This window comes from Pelobates fuscus, chromosome 9 (assembly GCF_036172605.1).
Source record: "Pelobates fuscus isolate aPelFus1 chromosome 9, aPelFus1.pri, whole genome shotgun sequence".
Classification (NCBI taxonomy): Eukaryota; Metazoa; Chordata; class Amphibia; order Anura; family Pelobatidae; genus Pelobates; species Pelobates fuscus.
In genome coordinates this window covers 127632167-127659654 of record NC_086325.1, presented here as the reverse complement: position 1 = coordinate 127659654, position 27488 = coordinate 127632167, and the positions used below count along the sequence as shown (strand labels likewise).

The window sequence follows — 27488 nt, the reverse complement described above, 5'->3', positions numbered from 1 at the left end:
TTCCAACGGTCACACCCGTTCCCTTGGCAACAGCACCACGTGGTACAGTTACTAGGTGAAACGCACACAACAAAACACTCAGGGAATTCCCGTACACACACAGCTGTTACACCAGTCACTAAATAACTATTACTGTGCCTTTTGGCAAAACTATACAGTCACCCACGCTATAATTCCCTATATCTGAATTACCCATCTATAACATACCCCAGTAACATCGTCTTTACAAACAGTAGTTATAGTACGGTTAGCATTGGTTAGAGTACAATTTAAAGTCACAGTTCAATTAGTAGTGGTTATGGTGTTAAACATACAACATAGACGACAGTTATTAGTAGTTATTTACAATATCAGTAGTTATTATACATGGTTATGGTACCGTGTGCTATAATACAGTTACACACTATTCACACTCTCGCTAGACGGCAGAGCTCACGCTATCTAGCAAGATATACACGCTACTACAACAATCTTTAACACATTTACAATTCCCAACTTATCTATTGGCCAGTACCTCGATGGACTACCTAAAACTATTTACATCCGTTTTGGTTAGCCACGCTGCCCAAGCACCACATATAGCGAACTAGAGGGTGGAATTTACAACAGCACCCTCTTAGTCTATATACTCTATCAAAAATCTAGTGGGTTCCCTCCTGCCATACAGAGCATAATCGAGATACTACTGAGCGACCTACTAACAATGGCAACAAACGGTACCCGGGGACCAACCCAGGACACCGTGAGACAAAGAATGGTACCGGTCCAGTTCCAATCCGAAGCAGGAAAACCTGTGCCGACCATGCGGCCTACATCAGAGCAGAGCCTGAGTTACGGGGGAATCGGCCGACCACCCGGCACAGGACACGCTCGCAAGCGAGACCTCCACCCAGCCCTGCTACCCCCCCCTTTGGACCGGCGGGGGATATCCCGGTCCTCGCCGGGGGCGAATACCCTCACAAAATTGCCTGACCAAGCGACGACTTCTAAAGCAAAATGTGGAGGGCGAGGCCCACCCAAGATGGCGGCAGGGATGCAGCCTACACCAAAGCACCCACTTACTGAGCCTCCTCAAAGTACATGGGAGTTTTATGACCGGCTCCGAACCAGCCTCTGGACACAGCTAAACTCCCGGAGACTGACCTTCAAGCAGGTGATGAGAGCGGCAGCAGGATGGATCCGACCGACAATCCGACGCCGCCTGAGGGTATATCCCCCTCGAGCCAGAGCGGCCCCCAGACAGAACCGGAGCCAAAGGCCAACACAGCAGGAAACAGTGCAAGAAAGCATAGACACCAGAGTAAATACCCCCAAGCACCAGAGAGAGAACCGCCGGAGCACCCGACCTGCTCGCCCTTCAGCGGCCACAGCACCTATGCTCAGCGTGACACGCTCCCACACGGGAGAAAGCATGGTCCCGACCGCGACGCAAACCGGGATGTGATGAGGTCGGTTGCAGGATGGAACCCCAGGCAGAGGACCCCTCCACAACTCACAGCAGGGGGAACCCTCGAACCACCCCGGAACCGAAAAGAGGGAGAGTGCTGCCCCCACCGCACCACGACCCTGGAGAAACCGTCAGCGAGCAATCCGAAACAGGGTATAGGTTGAAGCACGGACTGGGTTGCATAATTGAGGCGGGTGGCCGCCGGCTACACCGGGCACTAAACACTGATAAACCAGCCAATACAGCTGAACTGCATACACAGCTGACAAGGGGAATTGTGGCAAAACCGCTCTATTCTGGCAAGATATTGCAGCTATTCACTTCAGTGACTAACCCGGTGATATTTTCTTTGTTTCCGTTGACTTTTCCTTGTATACCTAGCTACATTACACTGCTGGACGCTCTGGAGACCACGACAAACCGGGGTCTACTCAAACCTTTTACACGGGACTTTTGAATGTACGGTGAGATGGACTCATAAGGGGCCTCGCAAGGACCCACGGTGAATCCCTCAAGGGCACCCAGCTGTACTGCGCCAATACCCCGCACTCAGAGACTTCCAGTTCACCATGCAGACCAGCCTGCGAAGACCCCCGATGGTGATCACAGTTTATAACAGTTTATAATTGCATTTTGGTCACACACTTGTTTTTACATGTTAAGGTTCATAATGATAGAAAATAACACCACAGAGACAACCCTAACCGCGCAACACGACACAAAAGCCCAAATAGGCGCTAAACATACCATAGGGCACCGGTTTCTATACCTGGGGTACGGGTGGCCCGGCGGGGCACCGTCTAAAACTCACTAGCCCATTTACTCATGGCACGACTGCATACTGCCCGGCCACTACCGCGAGGCGTAACATGCTCCCACACAACCCCCATAGACACAGCTAAACTGACACGGCTAATCACAACTCACTTAACCCTACCTTGACAGTATAGCGCCCTCACCGAGCATGAGTGATTTCTCAAGGAACTGACACACAAGCCATCTAAGTACTACTTCTAAGCTGATCGCTACTACACGGTTACCGATAATATTGCCAATAATATTGCACTAAGCACACGGTAGCATAAGCCACACTAACGAAGTTAACGATACTCACTCACTACTATTTTGATAATAGAAACGTTTGGTTATCCTAGTTATCTGTGAAAAATATAAAAATGTGCACAATTCTATGCCACAGTATAATCTCTGCAATTCATGGAACACGCTGTTGTGGCGTCTGTTGCTTATTTGTATTAATCTGCACAACTAAAATAAAGAATTTATAAAAAAATAAAAAATCTAGTGGGTTCCAAATTTACACGCCTTCCCACTTAGCCAAGATAGGTTGAGATCTGGCGGACCGAATTTACACAGACGCCGCTTAGTCTCCCAGTCCCTCCGACCTAGCGAACGTAATATACACCCTAGAATGCTAGTCTAGACAAGACACCGGTGTCCGGCTCGGGCTATTTACACAGAACCCAGCCTGACTCCAAACCAAAATTAAACGGGCTGACTACAGGGCGTTTAATTGAGCGGTGCGCCTTCGCTCCTTCCTCCACTGGAGGGGGCAGATTCCATACACAAATAATCCCTTATGGGCCTACCGCACAATCGGTATCCAATACCCCTAGTGGGTCCACCGTCTAAAACAGTGGTCGTCTTACCTCCTCGTTCCTGAACCTGGGTTCACACTCATCGACGGGGACACCCCAGCACTTACTACGTAGAGGCCGATGATCTCCTGGACAACAGACCAATGGCGCCGAGACGAAAGGAGGTCCACGCAGAAGTTCAGGGGTGCAGCCGTAGGGAGCGTGGGCAAAGATAGACCGTCTCACGCCTCTGCTTCTCAGCTACCGTTGAACGATGAGCTTCCTGGCCAATTGCACCAAATGATACCGGAGAAACTGACGGAAGCCAAGCACAGAGAGATGGACACAGGTTTCTTCAGGAAGGAAGAGATTTTTTATTCGATTCACCGACCGGGACTCAGAGGGACTAATGTCACCAAAAAACAGCAAAGTCTGAGTCCTGATCATACAGTGTAGGTCCCTTATATAGGCATGTAGCTCCTCCCATAATCAATTCAACCTACACATACTCTTATCTAATCAACCGAATAGAGACTAAATTCCTGTTTGACCACATGGCTTGCCCAGCACAATGGAGGAGGGGAAATACTCGTACATCCTGTATTCCTACACATGCTCCTTACACTACTGATGGTATCGTTGCCACGTGCAACCAACCAACCGATACATCAACATATGCAAGTGCACATACCACGTGGCAATCTTGTCCTAGTAAATTTATTTTTACTGAGATTCCACCACAGTTTTGCTGCTGATTGCCTCCCAAGATATCCTGGAGAACAGGACATATTCCTATGACGATGTCTCGGTTGTACTGAAGGCTAGGGACTCCAGGTTGAATTCGTCCTGGTCTTTGGTATCTATAGGGACGTGGTGTGCTCAGGTTATCCTGAACGCAGAGAGAGAAATTTGACCTGTATTTACACAAGTTGGTGGACCTGGGGCATATATATGGTGGTACATAATTTTATGATTACCACAGATCATTCTCCACGAAGGCATCTGCGGCCCTGGCTCAGTTAAATTTTCAGACGCACTGGAGCCAGGTGGATAGAGAGCTGTTTTGCAGGCACTTTGCGGGCCTCAGGTCCCCAGCTTGTGGTGTTTGCTCTTCATCCTCACACACCACAAACCTATGGCCTAATACCCCTGAGCTGGGTGTTGCCTTTCCTTTCCCTACTACCTCAGCTAAACCTGAGAGAGTGATTAAATACAAGCTCGGCCGTAATATTATTTTCCTTGATAAATCCCAGATTTGCAATAACTTCAATTCAGGTTCTTGTGGATTTAGCGCATGCCAGTTATTGCATGCCAGTTATTGCATGTGTGTTCTCTTTGTTTCAGGGCACATGCCAAGATGGTGTGTCCAAATAAATTGTTTCCCAAACCCTACATGGCCTCAATTAATGTGACTTGTTTCACTGACTTACAACCCAACCATCCCTCAACCCACTTAGTGGAGTTTTTGGTGACGAGATTCATGGAAGGGTTCCAAACGGGAATCATTTACATGCCATCAGGCATTGTTGAATGTTAGAACCTTATGTCCGCCCTTGTCAATCTAATAGCGTTTAACAATCTGTTACAGATTGAGGTGGATCAAGCTTTCCTAATTGGGAAAACTTGTTCCCCACCTTTTTCAGTAGGGAGAACTAACCCTATTGGGGAGGTCTCTGGTAAAAGTTCAGCCAAGCAAAGGTTGATTGTCGACCTATCTGCTCCCCACTCTTCCACGACCCCCAGTCTGAACTCTCTCATTCCGTCAGAGGCATTTTCCCTGCAGTATGCTACTATTGACAACGCCATTGACGCAATCATAACAGCAGGGAAGGGGGCATGGTTCAGTAAGATGGACATCATTAATGCCTTAAAGTTCCTCCCAATACATCCTTCTTTGTGGCATCTACATGGTGTTAAGTGGCAAGGTTCTTATTACTTTTACACTTGTCTCACTTTTGGTGCAAAAAGTAGCCCCAGGATTTTTGATACCTTCGCTGAGACCTTATGCTGGCTACTGCTCAATGTCTGTAGATGTCCCACAGTTCTTCTCTATTTGGGTGACTTCTTGACTATTGAGAGTAACTTATTCCCACCTAGTAGCCTGAGAACCACGATCCAACTATTGCAATACCTGGGTGTATCCGTTTCCTCAAAAAAGACAGAAGGACCCGACACGCTGATTAATTTCCTGGGTATTACACTAGATTCAGTCAATATGATTGCCAGTTTGACTAGAGATAATATTCAGCACATCCTATCCAGCATCAACCTATATCTCTCTGCTGGATCCTGTAATTGTACAGAATTACAGTCTCTACAGGGCTCCCTCACCTTTGCCCTGAAAATTATCCCACAGGGCAGGGCTTTCATAGCTAGACTACTCAATCTGTTTCCCCGCTTTCAGTCTATTTCCCGCATTTCACTAGACGTGCCTGCTACCTCGGATTTATGCATGTGGCAGGAATTTCTCGTGAGATGGAATGGGAAAAGCATGGTTATCCCTTTACTTATCTCTGACTCCCATACTATTTTTACGGTTGCAGCGGCTACCTCAGGCTTTGTGGCTATTTTTGGTGATAATTGGCTTTGGGGGGTCTGACCTAGAGAAGTGTGCAATGTACCAGGTTTTTCCACCACTTCTGCCCTGTTCGTGCTCTATCCTATCGTAGCTGCTGCAGTAGCATGGGGGACAGCTTGGTCAGGTCAGGCGGTGAGATGTTTTTCGGACAATTTAGCCACCTGCCATATAATTTACAAAGGTCGTTCTAAATCTCTGATCATTATGAGCTTTCTGAGGAGATTTACCTGGCTGGCAGTTAACTATAATTTCTTCCTGGTATGTGTGCATATTCCTGGCATTCAGAATGTAGCAGCTGATCCTTTGTCTCGCTCTCAATTTCAGGAATTCCACAAAGCATTACCAACGGCAGCCCTGGCTCCGTCATGGCAGGACATGACATTGGATTCAGAGATCTGTTAACGCATGGCAGACTCCTTTCACAATTAGCTCTGTCTGACAATACTAGAAAGTCATATGACAGTGCTTTACATATTTATAACAGATTCTTGTTGGACTTTCAGGCTGTAAATAAATATTCTATCGAAAGTATTGTAGCTTTCACTTCTTTTTGTCACCTTAAATTAAAATTATCTTGCAACACTATCAAATGATTTTTGACAGGGATACAACACCATATACTTACACTTTGGCCAAACAACCACTGTTTCCCATTTTCTTATCAAATCTAAACCATTCTTAAAGGCATTCAAAATTCATACAACCATCTTCTAGATCGCCGATTCATAGTCAACTTTTCCAATCATTATCAGACCTTATGGATACAACCCCTTTCGAATTACAAACCAATCATGTCATTGCAGGGCTGGTGCAATGATTTTTGCCGCCCTAGGAAAAAAACTATTTGCCGCCCCCCATTTGTCCTGCCCACCATGTGACATCACAATGCCCCGCCCATTTGCTCTGACATATGGGCCAACACCAGTCTGCACAAAGTGTATTTCATCTGAAAAGACAGTGTGTTTACATCAAAAAGCCTACAGGCACAGGCTACAGACACCAGAACCACTACATTAAGCTGTAGTGCTTCTGGTGACTATAGTATCCATTTAATGTGAGGTAAATTAGAGATTAGTGCCACTAATAATATATTGTATTGCCTACTTACCACCAGATGAGGACAAGAGGCTGATGATGGGCTCAGTCTGGCTCCACAGGTCTGGTGTAGAAGAGGCTCTCTGGAGACTGTTTGTTTGTAACAGTGTTTGTTTGTAACAATTAACGAACAGGAAGCAGCTCCATTTTTGGGGGCCCCTTACACAGCTCAAGGTCTGGGCCCCCAGAGCTTGACTGTGAGTATGCCTACAATGCCCACCCATAAATCCACCTACATGGCCCACTCATGAGTTCTCTCACAGGGAGTGGAGTGTATGTGTGTAGGGGATGTGTTTTTGTAGATGATGTAATGTGTGTGTGTTCTTATAGAATGTAGTGTATAGGGATACCAATTTGTGTAAGGGGTGTAGTGTGTGTATCGTGGATGCATTGTATGTTTGTGTGTGTGTAAGGGATGCAAGGTGTGTTTCTGTGTATGTAATTGAATGCAGTGTGTGTCTGTAAGGGGTGCATTGAGTGTGTAAGAGATGCATTTTGTTTCTGTGTGTGAGATAATGAGTGTTTGTGTGAGCATAAGGGATGCATTGTGTGTTTCGGGTGTGTCTGTGTGTGAGTAGGGATGCATTGTATGTTTCTGTGTGTGTGTGGGGGGGATGCATTGTGTATGTGTGTAGTGTAAAAGAGAGGGTTTGTGGGGTAGGATAGGGACTGAGAGGGGAGCAGCTCTTTATTTTTATTTTTTTTTAAATTTCATAGTGCTCTCCCCTCCTGTCAATTAGTGATCTCCTGTCAGGGTACCTGAGGCCTCTACCTCTAAAAGAGGTAGAGACTTAGTAGTTTATCCCTCCAAACGAGCTGTTTCCTTCGTTCCTCGCGGTTCATCCAGTCACTTAAACACAGACCGCGAGGAATCCACGTCCTTTTCTAGCGGGACGCTCAATACGTGACGTCTTGACGCTATCACGAGCGACCTGTCACTCAAGTGTCCGATATCCAATCGGTACTTGTCAGAGGCGTATCTACCATCCGGAGCCAGGGTATTTAAGCTTACTTCTCACTTCAGCTCATTGCCCTGTCGTGGTTCTAGCTTGTCTAGTCACTCAGTGCTCTGGTATTCTAGTTTGCTCATTTGGTTTTGACTCGGCTTGTTGTACTACCCTGCTTCTCTGTTATCCCTTGACCCGGCTTGTCTCTCGCTTATCTGTCTTCTCGTTCCCTCGACCTCGGCTTGTCTCTGACTATTCTCTATTACTCTCGGTACGTTAGTCCGGCCATTCTAAGGCCCGGTATACGTACCTTTCCACTCTTTGTACCCTGCGTGTTGGATCCCTGTCCCGATCCTGACATTACGACAGGGCCAATGGATCCTGCAGGTACAAACAGTCAGCTTGGTTCTTCGGATCCCAGGTTTGACGCCATGGAGCATAGGATGGATCAGATGGCTTTGGCACTACAGGCACTTTTGTCTCGTGCTAGTAATCCACCTGAGGAGACACGTACTCCTTCTATTTCTCCTGCAGTCTCAGGTCTAGAGGTAGCCACTGTAGGTGCTTCTTCCCGTATTACCCCACCAGTACGTTATGGCGGGTCACCGGAGAAGTGTCGTGGCTTTCTGAACCAGATTAGCATCCATTTCGAATTACAACCCCGCTCTTATCCTACAGATAGAGCGAAGGTTGGATTTGTTATTACTTTACTCATTGAGAAAGCTCTGAGATGGGCCAATCCTTTATGGGAGAATGATAATCCACTAGTCTATAATTATAATGCCTTTGTAGCTGCGTTTAGAAGAACTTTTGACCCTCCTGGTAGAAAGGTCAATGCAGCTAGATTACTGTTGCGCCTTAGACAGGACAATCGAACACTTGTGGATTATGCACTAGAGTTCAGGTCCTTGGCGGCAGAAGTTAAGTGGAACGAACAGGCTTATATAGATGTGTTTCTGAATGGGTTATCAGATGTAATTCTTGACGAGGTCGCTACTAGAGAACTCCCTGAAAATTTGGAGGATTTAATTTCTTTTATATCTCGTATTGATGAACGCCTAAGAGAGAGGCAGAACACTCGAGATAGGACCCGTAGACCCTCCTTTAAACTAGCGCCTACCTTTCAAAATTCTGAGTTCGAGGACTTACGTATTTCTGAACCTATGCAGATAGGCAGTACTCATCTCACAGAGAGGGAGAGACAGTACAGGAGAAGGGAGGGTTTATGTATGTATTGTGGAGTCAGAGGTCATTTACGCCTAAATTGTCCTAATCGTTCGGGAAACGCTCGCACCTAAGTTTCTCTAGAGGACAGGCCTTGGGTGTTTCTACTTTGTCCTCTATTCACAACTACAAAGAGCTCAGACTTCTGTTACCCGTTTCTTTAAAGTGGGAAAAGGGAGTAGTTAAGACTATGGCACTAATCGATTCTGGAGCTGCTGAGAGCTTTATAGATCAGGGTTTTGCTGCCAAGCATGCTATTCCATCCCAGTTAAAAGAGACACCACTGGCTGTTGAGGCCATCGATGGTAGACCGTTACTTGAGCCTGTTATTTTCCATGAGACCATACCGATTAACTTAACTGTTGGCATCCTACATAGAGAGGACATATCCTTACTGCTCATTTCTTCTCCGTCTATTCCCATAGTCCTGGGGTACTCCTGGTTGAGGAGACATAACCCTATTATTAATTGGGAGTCAGGGGAGATAGTTTCGTGGGGACAGAATTGTCAAGAAAAATGCTTGCGGAAGGTCTCACCTCTCGGCTTAACCAACACATCGGCTAACTCTGACAATCCTACAGAGACACAAATTCCGTCTCAGTATCTAGATTTAAAGGCTGTATTTGACAAAAAGAAAGCCGATACCTTACCCCCACACAGGTCCTTTGATTGCAAAATTAACCTACTCCCTGGTACCATGCCGCCCAGAGGCCATGTATACCCGTTATCTACGAAAGAGAACTCAGTTCTAGAGGAGTATATTCACGAAAATTTAGACAAGGGATTCATTAGGAGGTCCTCCTCCCCTGCCGGGGCTGGATTTTTTTTTGTTAAAAAGAAGGATGGTTCTTTGAGACCTTGTATTGATTATCGAGGCCTAAATAAGATAACCATTAAAAATGCCTACCCGATTCCCTTGATCACCGAACTCTTCGATCGTTTGAAGGGCTCTACAATTTTCACCAAGTTAGACCTCAGAGGGGCATATAACTTGGTGAGAATCCAGCAGGGACATGAGTGGATGACGGCATTCAATACTCGATATGGCCACTATGAATATACTGTTATGCCTTTTGGGTTATGCAATGCACCAGCTGTATTCCAGGATCTGATAAATGAGGTTCTTAGGGAATTTCAGCAAGATTGCGTCATTGTATACCTAGATGATATACTCATTCATTCTAGTGAGATTGAGACTCATCACAAGCAAGTCAGGAGGGTTTTGCACAAGCTTCTCCAGCATGGCTTGTACTGCAAGTTGGAGAAATGTAGCTTTGATCAAACCCAGGTAACCTTTCTCGGCTATGTGATCTCTGGGGAGGGATTTAAGATGGATCCGGATAAGCTCCAATCCATTCTAGAGTGGCCTTTACCCAAAGGTCTTAAAGCCGTACAGAGATTTATTGGTTTTTCTAATTATTATAGGCGCTTTATTAAGGGCTATTCTTCAATTATCGCACCTATCACTAATATGACCAAACAGGGGGCTGATACTAAGAATTGGACCACTGAAGCTCTTCTTGCGTTCAAAACTCTCAAGGAGCTTTTCGCTTCCGCTCCAATTTTAGTTCACCCCGACACTTCCCTGCCTTTTCTACTTGAGGTAGACGCATCAGAGACTGGTTTAGGTGCTGTCCTTTCTCAAAGGTTGGGTGTTGATAAACCATTACATCCATGTGGATTTTTCTCTAAAAAATTGACCGGTACTGAAAGCAGATATGACATTGGTGACAGAGAATTACTAGCGGTTATCAAGGCTTTGAAAGAGTGGAGACATTTATTGGAAGGTACATTACATCCTGTTACCATTCTAACAGACCACAAAAATTCGTCTTATATCGGAGAGGCCAAGCGTTTGTCCTCCAGGCAGGCTCGTTGGTCGTTGTTTCTTACCCATTTCAATTACGTTCTGACTTACAGACCTGGGTCAAAGAATTCTAAAGCCGATGCGCTATCTCGCCAATATGAGCCTTCTGCTTCAGTTGAACCACTTTTGTCCTCCATTGTACCCAAATGCAATATTATTGCTAATACCAGTCTCAAAATTCATTCTCCGCTACTTGACCAGATCTTGAAGTCACAACATCTAGCTCCCGGAAACACTCCTGAGGGAAGAAACTTTGTTCCTCCTGAACTCCAACTGGAGCTCTTACAATGTTTCCACGAAAGTAAAGTAGCTGGTCATCCTGGTATTCGCAAGACATACTCTCTGATATCCAAGGATTTCTGGTGGCCTTCACTATGAAAAGATATTGAGGAGTTCGTCGCAGCTTGTGAGACTTGTGCCAAGACTAAACAACCTCATGCATCTCCATCTGGTCTGTTACACCCCTTGGACATTCCTGAGAAACCTTGGTCCTGTTTGTCCATAGACTTTATCGTTGATTTGCCTGCTTCCAAGAGACAGACTGTTATTCTCACGGTGGTGGATAGATTTACTAAGATGGCCCATTTCGTGCCATTACCTAAACTTCCGACTTCTCCTGAATTGGCGGAGATTTTTGCGAGAGAGGTTTTTCGCCTACATGGGGTTCCTTTGGAGATTGTTTCTGATAGAGGTTCTCAATTTGTCTCACGTTTCTGGAGATCCTTTTGTGCTCAAATGGGTATCAAATTGAACTTCTCCTCTGCCTATCACCCTCAGTCTAACGGAGCTGCTGAACGTACCAATCAAAAGATCGAACAGTATCTACGTTGCTTTGTTTCCGAACACCAGGACGATTGGGTCGGTCTGATTCCTTGGGCGGAGTTCGCACACAATAACCTTGTTTGTGATTCAACTCGCTCTAGCCCTTTCTTCATGAACTATGGCTTTCATCCTTCAATTTTTCCTTCGGTTTCCTCTTCTCAGGGGATACCGTCGGTTGATGATCATGTCGCCAACCTGAAGAAATTATGGGATCAGACTCGGCAAATTCTGTTACATAATTCCTCGTTGTTCAAGAAACACGCTGACAAGCATAGAAGAGCGGCTCCGGTCTTTGTTCCTGGGGATAGGGTGTGGCTGAGCACTAAGAATATTCGCCTAAAAGTTCCATCTATGAAATTTGCTCCTCGCTACATAGGCCCTTACAGGGTTCTCACTCGTATCAACCCGGTTGCGTATCGCCTTGCTCTGCCGCCTGCCTTACGCATTCCTAACTCTTTTCATGTCTCCTTGTTGAAACCTCTCATTTGCAACAAATTCTCCTCTAAGGTTTCCTCACCTCGCCCTGTTCAGGTGGAGGGTCGGGAGGAGTACGAGGTCAGCTCCATCATTGATTCCAGAATTTCAAGGGGAAAATTGCAATATCTGGTCAACTGGAGGGGATATGGTCCTGAGGAGAGGAGTTGGGTACCTCAGGAGGATGTTCATGCTTCTCGCCTTCGCAGAGCATTTCACCTCCGCTTCCCATCTCGTCCCGGTTCCTTCCGCCCGGTGGGCGTATCTGAGAGGGGGGGTACTGTCAGGGTACCTGAGGCCTCTACCTCTAAAAGAGGTAGAGACTTAGTAGTTTATCCCTCCAAACGAGCTGTTTCCTTCGTTCCTCGCGGTTCATCCAGTCACTTAAACACCGACCGCGAGGAATCCACGTCCTTTTCTAGCGGGACGCTCAATACGTGACGTCTTGACGCTATCACGAGCGACCTGTCACTCAAGTGTCCGATATCCAATCGGTACTTGTCAGAGGCGTATCTACCATCCGGAGCCAGGGTATTTAAGCTTACTTCTCACTTCAGCTCATTGCCCTGTCGTGGTTCTAGCTTGTCTAGTCACTCAGTGCTCTGGTATTCTAGTTTGCTCTATTGGTTTTGACTCGGCTTGTTGTACTACCCTGCTTCTCTGTTATCCCTTGACCCGGCTTGTCTCTCGCTTATCTGTCTTCTCGTTCCCTCGACCTCGGCTTGTCTCTGACTATTCTCTATTACTCTCGGTACGTTAGTCCGGCCATTCTAAGGCCCGGTATACGTACCTTTCCACTCTTTGTACCCTGCGTGTTGGATCCCTGTCCCGATCCTGACATCTCCCCTTCCCTCCTGTCCCTCAGTGTTCTCCCCCTCTCCCCCTTAGTGCTCTTCCTTGGCCCCCTGTCTCTCTGCAGACAGGGTGGTCTTCTCAGCCCCCTCTCCCCCTTAGTGGTCCTCCCTCTCCCAAACCCCTTATTGGTCCTTGCCCTCCCCCCCTTAGTGGTCCTTTCCCTTTTCCCCCTCAGTGGTCCTTCCCCTCCTCCCCTCTACTTAGTGGTCCTCCCTCCTTAGTGGTCCTTACCCTCTTCCCCCCGTTAGTGGTTGTAACGGATCGCCTGGCAGCCCGACCGGGTACCTCCGTTAATGGATGCTCCTAGTGCTTCCTGAGGACTCCAAGCACTCTGGCAGACACCACAATCACTGAATCCGAGAAACCTTTAAATTCTCCCAAGCATATGAATGCTGTAGACCATTGAATAGGAACCATACGAATAGGCTTGTACTCCTAGCAGTCAACTGGAACAGCATGCAATAAATCCTTCCCCCAATAATGAGATGACACATCACTTTGAGGGTAAAACAGGAACTCTGGACTGGCTCATCCAGCCTGGCTTTTATTACACTTGTACACTTACAGGCCACACCCAGGGGGAGGCATAAAATAAACAATCACATACATGGTACAACCCACACATCCCCTCCCCTCAGATAACCAGTTAACATAATTATTACAGCCAGGAAAACTACAGTTTTTATACATGTGCTATAACTTTAAATCCATACATCCAATCTTCCCATATTTAGAATCAGCACACTTTAAACATACACCCTTCCAAAAATCAGACAAATCCATCCAGTGGATCAAAAGTTAGCTGGAGGTCCCTTTATGACCGACCGCAAGCACATTTTCCTGCCCAAAACAGTTCCATAGATTTGGGCTGTGCGGCCGGTCAATTTCATGCGAAAAAACGACTAAGTCCCATTTCGAACGGGACTTAGTCTCTGGAGCTGCAAGTTCAGTATGGAAGAAGGTAAGGGTCAGCGGTGTTCGGTAAAATGTGTAGCCGATTTTAGTTCCTCAGAATCTTTAGCATACACCGCTGACCGCATTCGACTGAACAAAGATGGCTGCCGCCACGTGCAATTAACCTGCAGTAACCTCACAGCCTGGGAGGTAAATTGCCTGCACACTTTAACTTCTGGGTGGTCCGCCTGTGTGGTACTTGGTTCAGTAAGCCCTATTTACTGAACCAAGAGGGAGAAAGCCAGGGGCAAGTTATTTTACAGGTCTGGGGACATAGTCTTAAAGGAGCATTGTTCACCAAAGTTACAAGATGTCCCCAGACGGTTCTTAAAGGGCCATACACACCAAATAAAAGTCCATACCTTTTCAGGGGCCATTGTCTTAAAGGGTATTGTTACCCAAAGTCTCAATATGTCCCCAGACAGTTCTTAAAGGGCCAGCAGCAGTACAATAAAATACCATTCACTGTGCTTAAAGGGCCAGCAGTCGCACAATAAAATACAATATGCCCCAAATAACCCAGGGGCCATAGTCAGCAGGTAGGAGGCGGGCAAACAGGCTTCTGCAGGGCCCAGTGGCGAGGTTGGTTTCGCCACAGTGGTCCTCTATAACGGACCGTTTTGAACACAAGAGGTTAAAAAACGTTTAGGCGATATTCCCCTTTCCAGATGCACAGGCAGCTACTGTAAGCACCAATCTCCCGAACGGCAAACTACACGAATCCTCCAACTCCCGAACCAGAAACACACGAACACTGGAAACAGCTGAATAGAAAAAGCATACAATCAGCTTACACTCCTGGCAATCGGCATACAATCAAAATCCCCCGATAACGAGACGACACTTCGTTTTGAGGGTCAAGCAAAATCTGACTGTACTGGCACATACAGTCGCTTTTATTCCCAATCCACAAACCTAGTACAGCCCACAGGGTTTTTCAGAACAACCAATCAATCCGTACAATACACACAGACACTCCCACACAAAATCCTCCCCTCTGCCTGTGATATGATTAATGAACACAATGGGTAATATCATTATCACAGGCAGAGGAATGCAGTTTTTACATATTAATAACTTCTAAAATATACATGCCACGAACATAAAACATACATTTTCATAATCAGCATGCGGGAAATAAACACATACTCAAAAATCAGGGCAATCGGTTCAGGGGTTAAAAAGTTAGATGGAAGTCCTTTATGACCGACCGCAAGCACATTTTCATGCCCAAAACAGTTCCATAGATTTGGGCTGTGCGGTCGGTCTATTTCAGGCTGAAAAAATGACTAAGTCCCATTTGAACGTGCGTTCGATCTTTGAACGGGACTTGGTCTCTGCGGCTGCAAAATCACTGTGGGAGAAGGTAAGGCTCAGCGGTGTTCGCGGAACTGTGTAGCCGATTTCAGTTCCATGAATTTGGCTACACATACCGCTATCCGTATTGAATGAACCAAGATGGCCGCCGCCACGTGTTCGTTTTTCGAATGGCGGCCACTTCGACTACTTCGGCACTTCGACGTCATTCGAAGTGCCAATTTAAAAGTACAAATCCTTTCTCTGGGAGTTAAAGGGCCAGCAGCAGCACAACAAAAATCCAATATGCCCAAATCTGTTATTTCAAGGGCCAAACCTCCCAGGGACCATAATCACAGGGCAAGAGGCTGGCAAGCAGTCCTCTCCAGGCACAAGTGGCGGGGCTGGTTCCGCCACATCTTAACTCTCCCAAACCCCTTAGTAGACCTCCCTCCCCTCTTCCCCCCCTTAGTGGTCCTTCCTCTGCCAAACCCCTTAGTAGACCTTACCCCTTCTCCCCCAGTGGTCCTTATTTCCCACACACCCTCCCTCTGTGGTCCTTATCACCCTCTAGTGGTCCTTATCCTTCCCCTCTAGTGGTCCTTATTCCCCCCCTCCAGTGGTCCTTATCCCCCCCAGTGATCCTTATCCCCCCCCCCTCCAGTGATCCTTATCCCCCTCCCCCAGTGGTCCTTATCCCCCACAGTGGTCCTTATCGCACCCCCCCCTCCTTCCCCAGTGGTCCTTACTTCCCCCCTCCCTCTGTGGCCCTTATTCCCTCCTTACCCCCCGCAGTGGTTCTTACTCCGCCCTCCCTCAGTGGTCCTTATTCCCCCCTCCCTCTCCCTCAGTGGTCCTTACTCCCCCCCTCCACCAGTGGTCCTTCCCCCCTCCCCCAGTGGTCATTTTTCCCCCCATCCCCAGTGGTCCTTTTTCCCACCCTTCCCCAGTGATCCTTATCCCCCCCCCCCATCCCCAGTGATCCTTACCTACTAATGGCATGGCTGGGATTGGCCACTGCAGCATGGAGTCATGTAGCGCTGCACGTCACATGAGCTGTTATTAGTGTAGGGAGAGGATGCTGCAGCTGTGAGGGACAGATTAGGAAAGAATTCTGGTGTTAAATGTGCAAACTACAGGGGTTATTTTAGTGGGTGCTATACTACATTTTTGTACCCTGCCCTGAGCCCAGTGCCACAGAGAGTTCAGTGCACTTGCAACTGCATGTGTGCCAGGCACATAACTTTAATCCTGTTCTGGTAGCTCAGTGGGGAACATCTAGGCATTTTTAAATACTGCAATTTTTTTGGTGCTAAATAGTACATTTGCGTACTGCATTTCTTGCAGTCCAGTAAAACCTTTAAGTATTACTGTTACATTGTTGGTTTAAAAAAATCACATTTTTTTTTTGCTAAATAGTACATTTGCGGCCTGCGGTACACTTGATATCTGAGAGTCAAATTGAACCGTCAAATATTGTGGTTACATCGCAATTTTAAAAATTCTAATTTTTTAGATGCAAAATAGTACATTTGGGGCCTGCACTTCATATCTGAGAGTCAAATAGAACTGTCAAATACTGTAGTTACATCGCAGTTTTAAAAATGCACATTTTTTTTTAGGTGCTAAATAGTACATTTGGGGCCTGCACTTCATATCTGAGAGTCAAATAGAACTGTCAAATACTGTGGTTACATCGCAGTTTTAAAAAAAATCTATTTTGTTTAGTGCTAAATAGTACATTTGCGGCCTGCGTTGCATTTCTTGCAGTCCAATAAACTAAAAAAAAAAAAAATAGAAAATAAAAAATTGTTGACTATTGGCGGTTACATTGTCACCTGACATAAACCATCTGTTCAAAGAATGCGGAGAACGTCAAATAAGGGACGTGGCCTGGTTGTGGTGCTGCTGGTGTTGGTGGAGCTCCTGTTGCAGGGAGAGGACGTGGTCGATCTGTGCCAGCTACACACACAAGTGAAACACCTTCCTCAGGTGCGAGTATGCAACAGAACCTTCAGGGTTATTTGGTAGGCTCGAATGCCATTCTACGAATGGTGAGGCCAGAACAAGTACAGGCGATAGTAGATTGGGTGGCTGACAGTGCCTTCGGTTCCTTCACATTGTCTCCCACCTGGTCCCCTGCTGAAAGCTCAGAGTTAGCACCTGCAGCCCATGGCCATCTGTCTTTCACCTCACCCCCTTGCAAATCAGCCAAGCAGTCTGAGCCACAAGTCATGCAGCAGTCTCTTATGCTTTTTGATGACTCTGCTGGTGGGGTTTCCGTGGGCCATCCACCTAGCCCTGCCCCAGAAGTGCAAGAGATTGAGTGCACTGATGCACAACCACTTATGTGTCAGGATGTGGACACGCGAGGACCACCGCAGCACGTCTCTGATAATGACGAAACACAGATGCCAACTGCTGTGGTTTTCTGCCATGTGGAGACCGGCAAGGAGGGCAGGGTTGAGGAGTGGGTGGAAGATGATTTAGAGGATGATGAGGTCCTAGACCCCACATGGAACCAAGGTCATGCGAGTGACGTGTGCAGTTTGGAGGAAGTGGAGGTGGTCGCACAGAGGCACCAGCACAGCATAAGAGGGAGCAGGGTGCAAAAGCAGAGTGGCCGTCCCCTAGACAGTACGCCTGCTACTGCCCACCGCACCCAGTAACCGAGCACACCAAAGCCAGCTCCAAGGAGTTCCCTGGCGTGACAGTTCTTCAGACAATGTGCTGACGACAAGACACGAGTGGTTTGCACGCTGTGCAATCAGAGCCTGAAGCGAGGCATAAATGTGCTAAATCTGAGCACAACCTGTATGACCAGGCATCTACATGCAAAGCACGAGCTGCAGTGGAGTAAGCACCTCAAAAACCAAGAAAGGTCTCAAGCTCCTCCTGTTTCCTCTTCTGCTGCTGTCTCGGCCTCTTCCTCCACCTCTGGAGTCACAGTGGCACCTGTCACCCCACAAACAGAGGATGTGGCAGCAATGCCACCATGTCCGCCACCGTCTCCAAGCATCTCCACACTGTCTTATGGAAGCGTTCAGCTGTCCATCTCCCAAACACTGGAGAAAAAGAGGAAGTACCCCCTACCCACCCGCGATCCCTGCCCTGAATGCCAGCATTTCAAAATTCCTGGCCTTTGAAATGCTGTCATTCTGTCTGGTGGAGACGGACAGTTTTAAAAACCTAATGGCGGTGGCTGTCCCACAGTACATGGTTCCCAGCCGCCACTACTTTTCCAGGCGATCCATCCCTTCCCTGCACAACCAATTATCAGACAAAATCAGGTGTGCACTGTGCAACGCCATCTGTGGCAAGGTCCACATAACCACAGATACGTGGACCAGTAAGCACGGGCAGGGATGCTTTATCTCCCTAACTGCACACTGGGCAAATGTAGTAGCGGCTGGGCCTGAGGCGGATAGCAGTTTGGCGCATGTCCTTCCGCCACCGAGGATTGCAGGGCATTTCTCTTTGCCTCCTGTTTCCTCCTCCTCCTACCCCGCTTCCTCCTCATCTACCACCTCCTCATCCAGGCAGCGTAACACCTTCACCACCAACTTCAGCACAGCCAGGGGGAAACGACAGCAGGCTGTTTTAAAACTCATATTTTTTTTGGAAAGAACCCACACCGCACAGGAGCTGTGGACGGGCATGGAACAACAGATCGATGAGTAGTTGTTGCCACTGAGCCTCAAGCCCGGCATGGTGGTGTGCGATAATGGGCGAAATCTCGTAGCAGCTCTGGGCCTAGCTGGTTTGCCGCACATCTCTTGCATGTGCTGAATTTGGTGGTGCAGAAATTCCTGAAAAACTACCCAGATATATCAGAGCTGCTGCAGAAAGTGCGTGCCGTCTGTTGCGTGCTTTCGGCGTTCTCACCCTGCTGCTGCTCGCCTGTCTGCGATGCAGTGTAACTTCAGCCTTCCCGCTCACCGCCTCATATGCGACATGCCCACAAGGTGGAACTCCACCTTGCACATGCTGGAGAGACTGTGCGAGCAGGGGCGTATTAGCCGCGAGGCAAACAAGGCATTTGCCTTGGGCGGCATTTTCCAGGGGGCGGCAAAAAAAGCCGCCCCCAAATGCCCAAGGCAAATGTCTTGTTAGCCTTGCGGCTAACAGACATGCCGGCGGGCTGCTGGGCGATCGGGCGGCACTGCCTGGCGGGCGGGGGGGCGGGCGGGCGGCCGGCCGGCGAGGGAGCACTTCCCCTGAGCTGTCTGCTCAGCTCCCTCGCCAGCCGCAGAGTGAGGCTGGGAGGCGGAGCTGGAATATGACGTCATATTCCGGCTCCCAGCCTCACTCTGAGGCTGGCGAGGGAGCTGAGCAGACAGCTCAGCGGAAGTGCTCCCTCGCTGGCCAGCCGCCCGCCCGCCAGGCAGTGCCGCCCGATCACCCAGCAGCCACTGCCGCCCGATCACCCAGCAGCCACTGGACCACCAGGGAGGAAGAGACACCCCCCCTCCCCAGCATTCCCAAAGGTAAGGAGGCTGGGGGGGGGGGGGGTTAAATTAAAAAAAAAATGTGTTAAAAATTAATTTTAAAAAAAAGTGTTAGAAATAAATTTAAAAAAACGTGTTAAAATTTTTTTTTTAAAAAATTTTTTAAAAATAAATTAAAAAAAAATGTGTTAAAAAAAATAAAAATGTGTTAAAAATAAATTTAAAAAAAGGGTTAATGTGGGTGGGTGTGTTTGTGTCAGTGTTTGTGTCTGTTAGTGTGTGTGTGTGTGTGTGTGTGTGTCTGTTAGTGTGTGTGTGTGTCAGTGTGTGTGTCAGTGTTTGTGTCTGTTAGTGTGTGTGTGTGTGTGTGTGTGTGTCTGTTAGTGTGTGTGTCTGTGTCTGTTAGTGTGTGTGTCTGTGTCTGTTAGTGTGTGTGTCTGTGTCTGTTAGTGTGTGTTTGCCTGTGAGTGTGTGTGTATGTTAGTTTGTGTCTGCTAGTGAGTGAGTGTGTTTGTCTGTTAGTGAGTGTGAGTGTGTCTGTTAGTGTGTGTGTGTGTTTCTGTTAGCGAGTGTGTGTGTGTATTTAGAATGCGGGGCGGGGGGAAAGGTTGGGTGGGGGTGGCGCGGGGGGAGGGGGGGCGCCTGAGTTTTGTCCTGCCTAGGGCAGCACAAAACCAGGATACACCACTGTGTGCGAGCAGCAGCAGGTGATAGTGGAGTTTCAGCTGCAGCACGAAGAGCACTACTTCACCACCAATGAGTGGGTCTCCATGCGAGACCTGTGTGCCATTTTGCACTGTTTCGAGTACTCCACCAACATGGCCAGTGCCGATGACACCATTCTCATCCTTACTATCTCGCTTCCATGTCTCCTTGAAAAAACACTTTGGGTGATGATGGAAGAGGGTGTGGCACAGGAGGAAGAGGAGGAGGAAGATGGGTCATTTCCATGGTTATCAGGCCAGTCATTCACAAGTGGCTTGGAGGGTGGGTTCCTGCACACAGTTGTCCAGCCAGGGCACAGTTCTGGAGGATGAGGAGGAGGAGGAGGAACTGTATTCACAGCAGCGTGGCACCCAACGCAGCTCGTGGGCATCACTGGGGCATGCCTGGGGGGATACGGAGGACACAGACGATACACCTCCCACAGAGGACAGCTTGTCCTTGTCTCTGGGCAGCCTGGCACACATGAGCGACCACATGCTGCAGTGCCTGCGCAACAACTGCCGAGTTGCTCAAATTCTAACTTGTGCTGATTACTGGGTGGCCACCCTGCTAGATCCCCGTTACAAGATAATGTGCCATCCTTAATTCCCTCACTGGAGTGTGATTGAAAGATGCGCGACTACAAGCACACGCTGATAAACGCACTTCTGAGGGCATTCCCAAAGGCGAAGGCAGAGGAGGAGGAAGAGGTTGCCAACGCAGTTGGGGCACCGCCAGCACCTCAGAAGGCAAGGTTAGTATGGTCGAAATGTGGAAAAGCTTTGTCAGCATGCCACAACAACCAGCACCACCATCTGATATGGAACATCTTAGCAGGAGGCAGCATTTCAGCAACATAGTGGAACAGTACGTGTGCACACGCCTACACGTACTGACTGATGGGTCTGCCCCATTCAACTTCTGGGTCTCCAAATTGGGCACATGGCCTGAGCTTGCCCTTTATGCCTTGTAGGTGCTGGCCTGCTCTGCAGCCAGTGTATTGTCTGAACGTGTGTTTAGCATAGCAGGGGGCGTTATCACAGACAAGTGCAGCCGCTTGTCCACAGCCAACGTGGACAAGCTCACATTTATTAAAATGAACCAGGCATGGATCCCACCAGACTTGTCTTTACCTTGGACAGAATAGACATTTATATCGGCCTCACCCAACCATTGTTATGGTATGGTTGTCAAGTGTACTTATTCTTTGTTTTCTTTTTTTTATGTCCCAATATTTTGGGGGCTACCCCAATTAAAAAAAATGAATAAAAAAAAATAAACTGTGTTGCCTACCTCCTTCTCCACCGCCGCTTCCACCTACACCGCCACGGTCACTGCCTCCTCAACCTCCTACTCCACATCCACCTCCTCCTCCTAGTTCAAGATTATTATTTAAAATGTTTATGTATTTTATGTTATTTTAAGTTATTTCCCTCTCCACATTTGTTTGCAGGGCACTTGTCCTACTCTTACCCCCATTTTACTTCCTTTTGCAGTTTCTAGCCCTTTCCAGGATCTTTTTAGAGGCATTTTTGTGCCCAAAAGTTTGGGTCCCCATTGACTTCAATGGGGTTTGGGTTCGGGGTCAAGTTCGGGTCAAGCTCGAGCCCGAACTCGAACTTTTTGCCGAAGTTCAGCTGAACTCGGCGAACCCGAACATCCAGGTGTCCACTCAACTCTAGTCTTAATCCATCCCACTACTCAGGACACTCCTTCCGCATTGGAGCAGCCACATACTGGTACATATTATCAAGACTTTGGGACGGGGGAATTCATATAGCTTTTTGTAACATGAACATGTTATATATGCTATATGACTGTCATTGTAGGCTGAATAAATCTTGCATGGTATACTATTTTTTGCCCTCTTCTATCACAGGCCTACCACATTGTCGGTTTCGGCACGCTACAACTGACTGTTTCATATTTTCTATGTTATCATATGGTATAAATTATGTTTTATATACTGTCATTATGGCTTTCTATGCCCTGAACACAAAAGGAAGGTTGGGCCTGTCGTTGCAGGAGGGGCATGATTTCCTTATTTAAGGACCACCAGACCCCTCCTCCATACCGTTGTTGGTATGCCCTGAACACAAATATATCATATATTTCTATGATTAAAAAAAGAGAATTGTGTTTGGTTAAAAATATATTTTAATAATAGATATTGGTGTATATATAGATAGATATGTTGGTTTTTAGCAGTGTAGTTGTACCATTTATGTGAATGGAAAGCTAATGAGAAGCTTTAAACAGTTCAGTGCCGCTACGTGCTTCCTGTAAATTTCAGACACTGTATGGCAGTTGTGGAAATGAAGATCTGGTGCTGAAGTCAACATTTAGGGTCAAATTGTTCAAGAATGGTTTAACCCCCTCAGGTAAGAAAGAGCCCGGGGACCTCCTGGCACCATAACAACTTTATTTCCATTAGGTTACTTTGCGCTCATTTAACCGTATTGAATGTTTTATTACACTATGTTTTTCATAAAATGGGTGCATTTGAACATTAATTGAGATACTGATATAGCAGATAAAGTATCACTTAGTTCACTACATCATGTCTTTCTCTTCTGCAGGCTAACAATTCATGCTGAGTGTACAATGCACCTTGAGGATTTCCCAATGGATGTTCATGCTTGTCCCCTCAAATTTGGCAGTTGTAAGTATTTAATAAAATTAACTCCTGATCCAATTTTAAATATATCAACTGTTTCATTGAAAACTAACCATAGCTCAAGGAGCTTGAATCTTTCAAGTGGCTATATTTCTTAAAAAAAAAAAAAAAAAAAGAAGGAAGGAAGGAAGGAAGGAAGGAAGGAAGGAAGGATGGATGGATGGAAGGAAGAAAGTATGAATATTATTTACAAAAATAAATTAATGAAAACATGTAGTATCCAAAATGAAAGACATACTTAACTGAAAAATATGCTGAAAAATTCTTGCAATTTTATTTTCAACAATATGCATGACTACCATAACTCATCTTTAACGGTCACGTGAATTTTACAATACAAATTAATTTAGCTTTTTGAATATTCTTCATATGCAGCAAATATAAAACACTAAAAAGCACAACCTAAAAAAGTACAAAAGGGAGACCAATAGTGCAGACTGAAAATAAAAAATATGTGTATAAAAAGCTAAAAAAACACTCACAAACAAACGTAAAAAGTAGGCAGGGTATACTTGGTCCTCTTCAAATGCTTCTTCACTTCTCAGTGTGGAAACGGGTACTTAAAATGAAGCACAAAGACGGACCATAGTGCAAAATGTATAATATTGAGAATACAGCTTTATTGGACACACTTACAAAATTATAGTAGTAAAAAGGCACTTCAAATCAACATCGATGTCTTCCATCAAAGGAACGATTTCATCATCCAACAGTTCCAAAGACACCCGAGATGAAGAGATCCACAGTTAAAAAATAAATAGCAAGCTTTATTTATCTATTTATTTTTTAACTGTGGATCTCTTCGTCTCGGGTGTCTTTGGAACTGTTGGATGATGAAATCGTTCCTTTGATGGAAGACATCGATGTTGATTTGAAGTGCCTTTTTACTACTATAATTTTGTAAGTGTGTCCAATAAAGCTGTATTCTCAATATTATACATTTTGCACTATGGTCCGTCTTTGTGCTTCATTTTAAGTACCCGTTTCCACACTGAGAAGTGAAGAAGCATTTGAAGAGGACCAAGTATACCCTGCCTACTTTTTACGTTTGTTTGTGAGTGTTTTTTTAGCTTTTTATACACGTATTTTTTATTTTCAGTCTGCACTATTGGTCTCCCTTTTGTACTTTTTTAGGTTGTGCTTTTTAGTGTTTTATATTTTCGATATCAGAGACATTGAGGAGTCTCTTGCACCTCCTGAATTGGGGTATTTATATTTTATATATTTCTTTTCCCGGTTTGATAGCCACAAGGGTTTTTTTTGCATTGTTTGCAAATCACTTTATTGTTTCATATGCAGCAAGTAAGAAAAAGGTCAGAGAGTTATGATTGTACCCAAACTGCCTCTAAAGTTATGAGATCTATAACAGGCTTCATATTAAAGGAATACTATAGTTTTATATTTAGTTTTAAAATATGCCAATGCCAATCAGTATCTAATCATAGAGGTGCATTGAATCAATGCATTTGAGAAAAACTCAGTCTCCATGAGGAGGGTTGAGATGCTTAATGCTGTATGAGTGACTGCCACCTGAGGTGTTCCTAGGCAGTAATGTAAACATTCCTTTTCCCTCAAAAGACAGTGTTTACATTAAAGCTTGCAGGCACAGCCAGAAGATTAAGCTGTAGTTGTTCTGGTGACTATAGTGACCCTTTAACTACTACAGATTATTAAAGCTTTTCACAGCCTGGGTCTTCTGTTCTTAAAATACTGTTTTGCAACGTGTTGGCTGACAAAATATTGAGACCCAGATTAAATTATAGGAAATCCATGTATACTACATATCAATAGAAATTGAAGATTATGCTAGCTTTAGTGTATTTATAATCTTAATTTTAGTAATGACAGGAGGCGAGTATTTTGCATTAAACTCTCTTTACTAACTCCACATAGCAGCAAGAAAAGTGAAAACAATAACCAATCAAAATGCAATAGGAAGTATAGTATTCACAGTGGTTAGGCTCCTCCTCCTCTTTCGGAAGCGACATCACAGACGGATAAAGTTCTAAAGCCAAAACGTCCGGCAACGTGCACCAACGGGTGATCATCCAACTAAACGAAAATCCTCATGGAGTAAAGGTGTGTCCAAATGGGTCCATCTTGCAGGCGAAAGTCCTTTCTGCGAATGAACCGTAACACCAGGGGTTTAAACTGAAAAAACGTGAAATAGGTTAGGCACCGGTCTTACACTGGGTGAAGCAATGGAAATACCCCCCTGATAATAGTAATGGATGTCCTCTAAAAAGACTAGCTAAGAGTCTACAAACAATAATTAACCTTCTAATAAGCTAGATGTAAGTCAACTCATATAAGACATAGGAGGAGCAAGAAATGTACAGACCAAGCAGAAAAAGTTGATAAGCTGAATGAAGTACTCCCACTGACCCCCTCTTCCCTAGGGTGGGAATAAGGGCGGGAAAATACTTGCCTCCTGTCATTACTAATATTAAGATTATAAGAACCCTAAAGCTAGCATAATCTTCAATTTTACCACATGACAGGAGGCTTCCTATTTTGCATTTTTAACGCTGATGCAGAAGAGACAAGGACCAGAACTCGGACGGAAGTAGAAAGTCCGAAAGGTAGATTCCCATGACCAGTCTGCAGAATGGAGGATATCTGTAAGCGAGGCGCCCACCGTGAACGCCGAAGAAATCGCCGCCCCGCGAACGGAGTGGGCCCCGAAGGCCTCGTCCACCCCTGCCAGTGATAAAAATCCATCGTATCCATCTGGCGAGGGTGGTGTCACGTATTCATTCGCTTATAAAAATTTGAGTAATGGATTTACTGTTCAGACAGGAAAAGTTGTGCCGAGCAGCAATCAAATCCACAGGAGGGTGTGTGCTGAGCAGCAATTATGCAATTGGGAACCTGGTAACTGCCTTTGGGGTCAAAGGCCGATTACAGACTATCAGATCCAGAGGAGGGGTATTTAGGCCCAGTTCTCATCCTGCTCAGTGCCCTGCGGTGGTTTCCTTTGTGGTTGTCCGAGAGCGTGTTATTGATTCTGGCAATTCTGGTTATTTGACTTTGGCATTGTTTTTTTTTTTGTTTGTTTTTATTGCGGCTGTATAATCTATAGAGAGAACATATAAAAACAAAATAGTGTAATACAGTATGCACAATAGATCTTGCACTGTTAATAAATGCACTCACGAGATAGCGTAGAAATAAGCGCTCACAAGGTGCCTCCCCTGATGACGTGGGGGGCTAGTAGTCCCCTTGCCAATGCGAGATAGCCAATGGTACATGGGACTCCAGGTAGATGATGGTCAAAATCAAATTATTTTATTTGTTTAAAAGATGAAAAACACCATAAGTATAAAAGATAAGAATGCAGCGATAGGTCCAACGCGTTTCGTTCCGGTAGGAACTTCTTCAGGAACCGCAATAATGATAAAATCAAATACAATATAACAAATTGTAAAAAAAACACATCCTACTCCCACCTTAATACAATCTCTTTAAATAGGGCTAGTCCCTGTGTCCAATTGGTCAATACTGTGGGTGTTTCCAGTCATCAGGATCTCCATTGGTACAAGGGTAGCTCCTCTCAGCTGATAATACTTTTGGCGTTTTTTCTTCAATCAAATTAGGTGCGTTCAGGGAAACCAGAAAAGGAAGTATGTACATTCTCTTACTTCCGCGTTTCAAATGTGTTCCAGATGCATTCCACTTGCGTGTCACGTCCATAAGAGCAAAAACGGAAGTGCATAAAATCCTTCAAATAGCTATTAATGAGCAAAATAACAAAGTGACATTGTGCTTATCTATATGGAGGAAAATAGCATATTAATATCCCACATTAAGAACTGTGATATCACATGTAATACTAAAAATAAACAATAATAATGAATCAAAGTCATTTAACCCCTTAAGGATGAGTGACGGACGAGGCCTTAATGACGAGTGACGGACCTCGTCCGTCACGCGGTAAAATTAACCCCAGATCGCCGCAATCGCGGCGATCGTGGGTTTAATGGTGCTCCAGTCTGCCTCTGTATTAGAGGCAGACCGGGAGCACCGGATCGGGCTGTCCCAGTACATGTGCCCGCTCTGACAGCACATGTGCTCTGTATACTTACCTTCCGCCTCCCTGCACAGTGCTGATCCTGCCCCCTGGTGAAAAAAAAAATAAAGTAAAATTAAAATCCCACCCCCCTTTACCCATTTTAATAAAAAAATTAACCCCTTCCCTGCCAATTGATCACTGACTACAGTGATCAATTGGCAGGGATTACATTTTACTATGATCTGATTTTTTTTTTTAACCCCTGAGGGTTAATTCTTTTTTTAACCCTCAGGGGTTAAATTTATTTTATTAATTAATTTAAGTATTTTAAAATTATATATTTAGCTAGCTAGGGAGGGTGGAAGTTAGTGGGGAATTGGGGAATTTGGTGTTAGGCGAACTAGGGGATAACGTTAAAAAAAGTTTTAAAATAAGCTTTAAAAAGTTAAAAATCAAGTAAAAAAAAAGTTTTAATAATGTTTAAGTAAAAAA

At 45.8% G+C, this 27488-nt stretch overlaps 1 protein-coding gene across 2 annotated transcripts in view; it reads left to right on the top strand.

The window, feature by feature from the left end:
• GABRA3 (gamma-aminobutyric acid type A receptor subunit alpha3) overlaps positions 1-27488 on the top strand; it is a 513254-nt gene that overhangs the window by 311429 nt on the left and 174337 nt on the right. For both annotated transcript variants that reach the window (XM_063432388.1, XM_063432389.1), the window contains exon 6: positions 22887-22969. In XM_063432388.1, coding sequence (XP_063288458.1) covers positions 22887-22969 — 83 coding nt within the window. The remainder of the gene's footprint in view (positions 1-22886; positions 22970-27488) is intronic.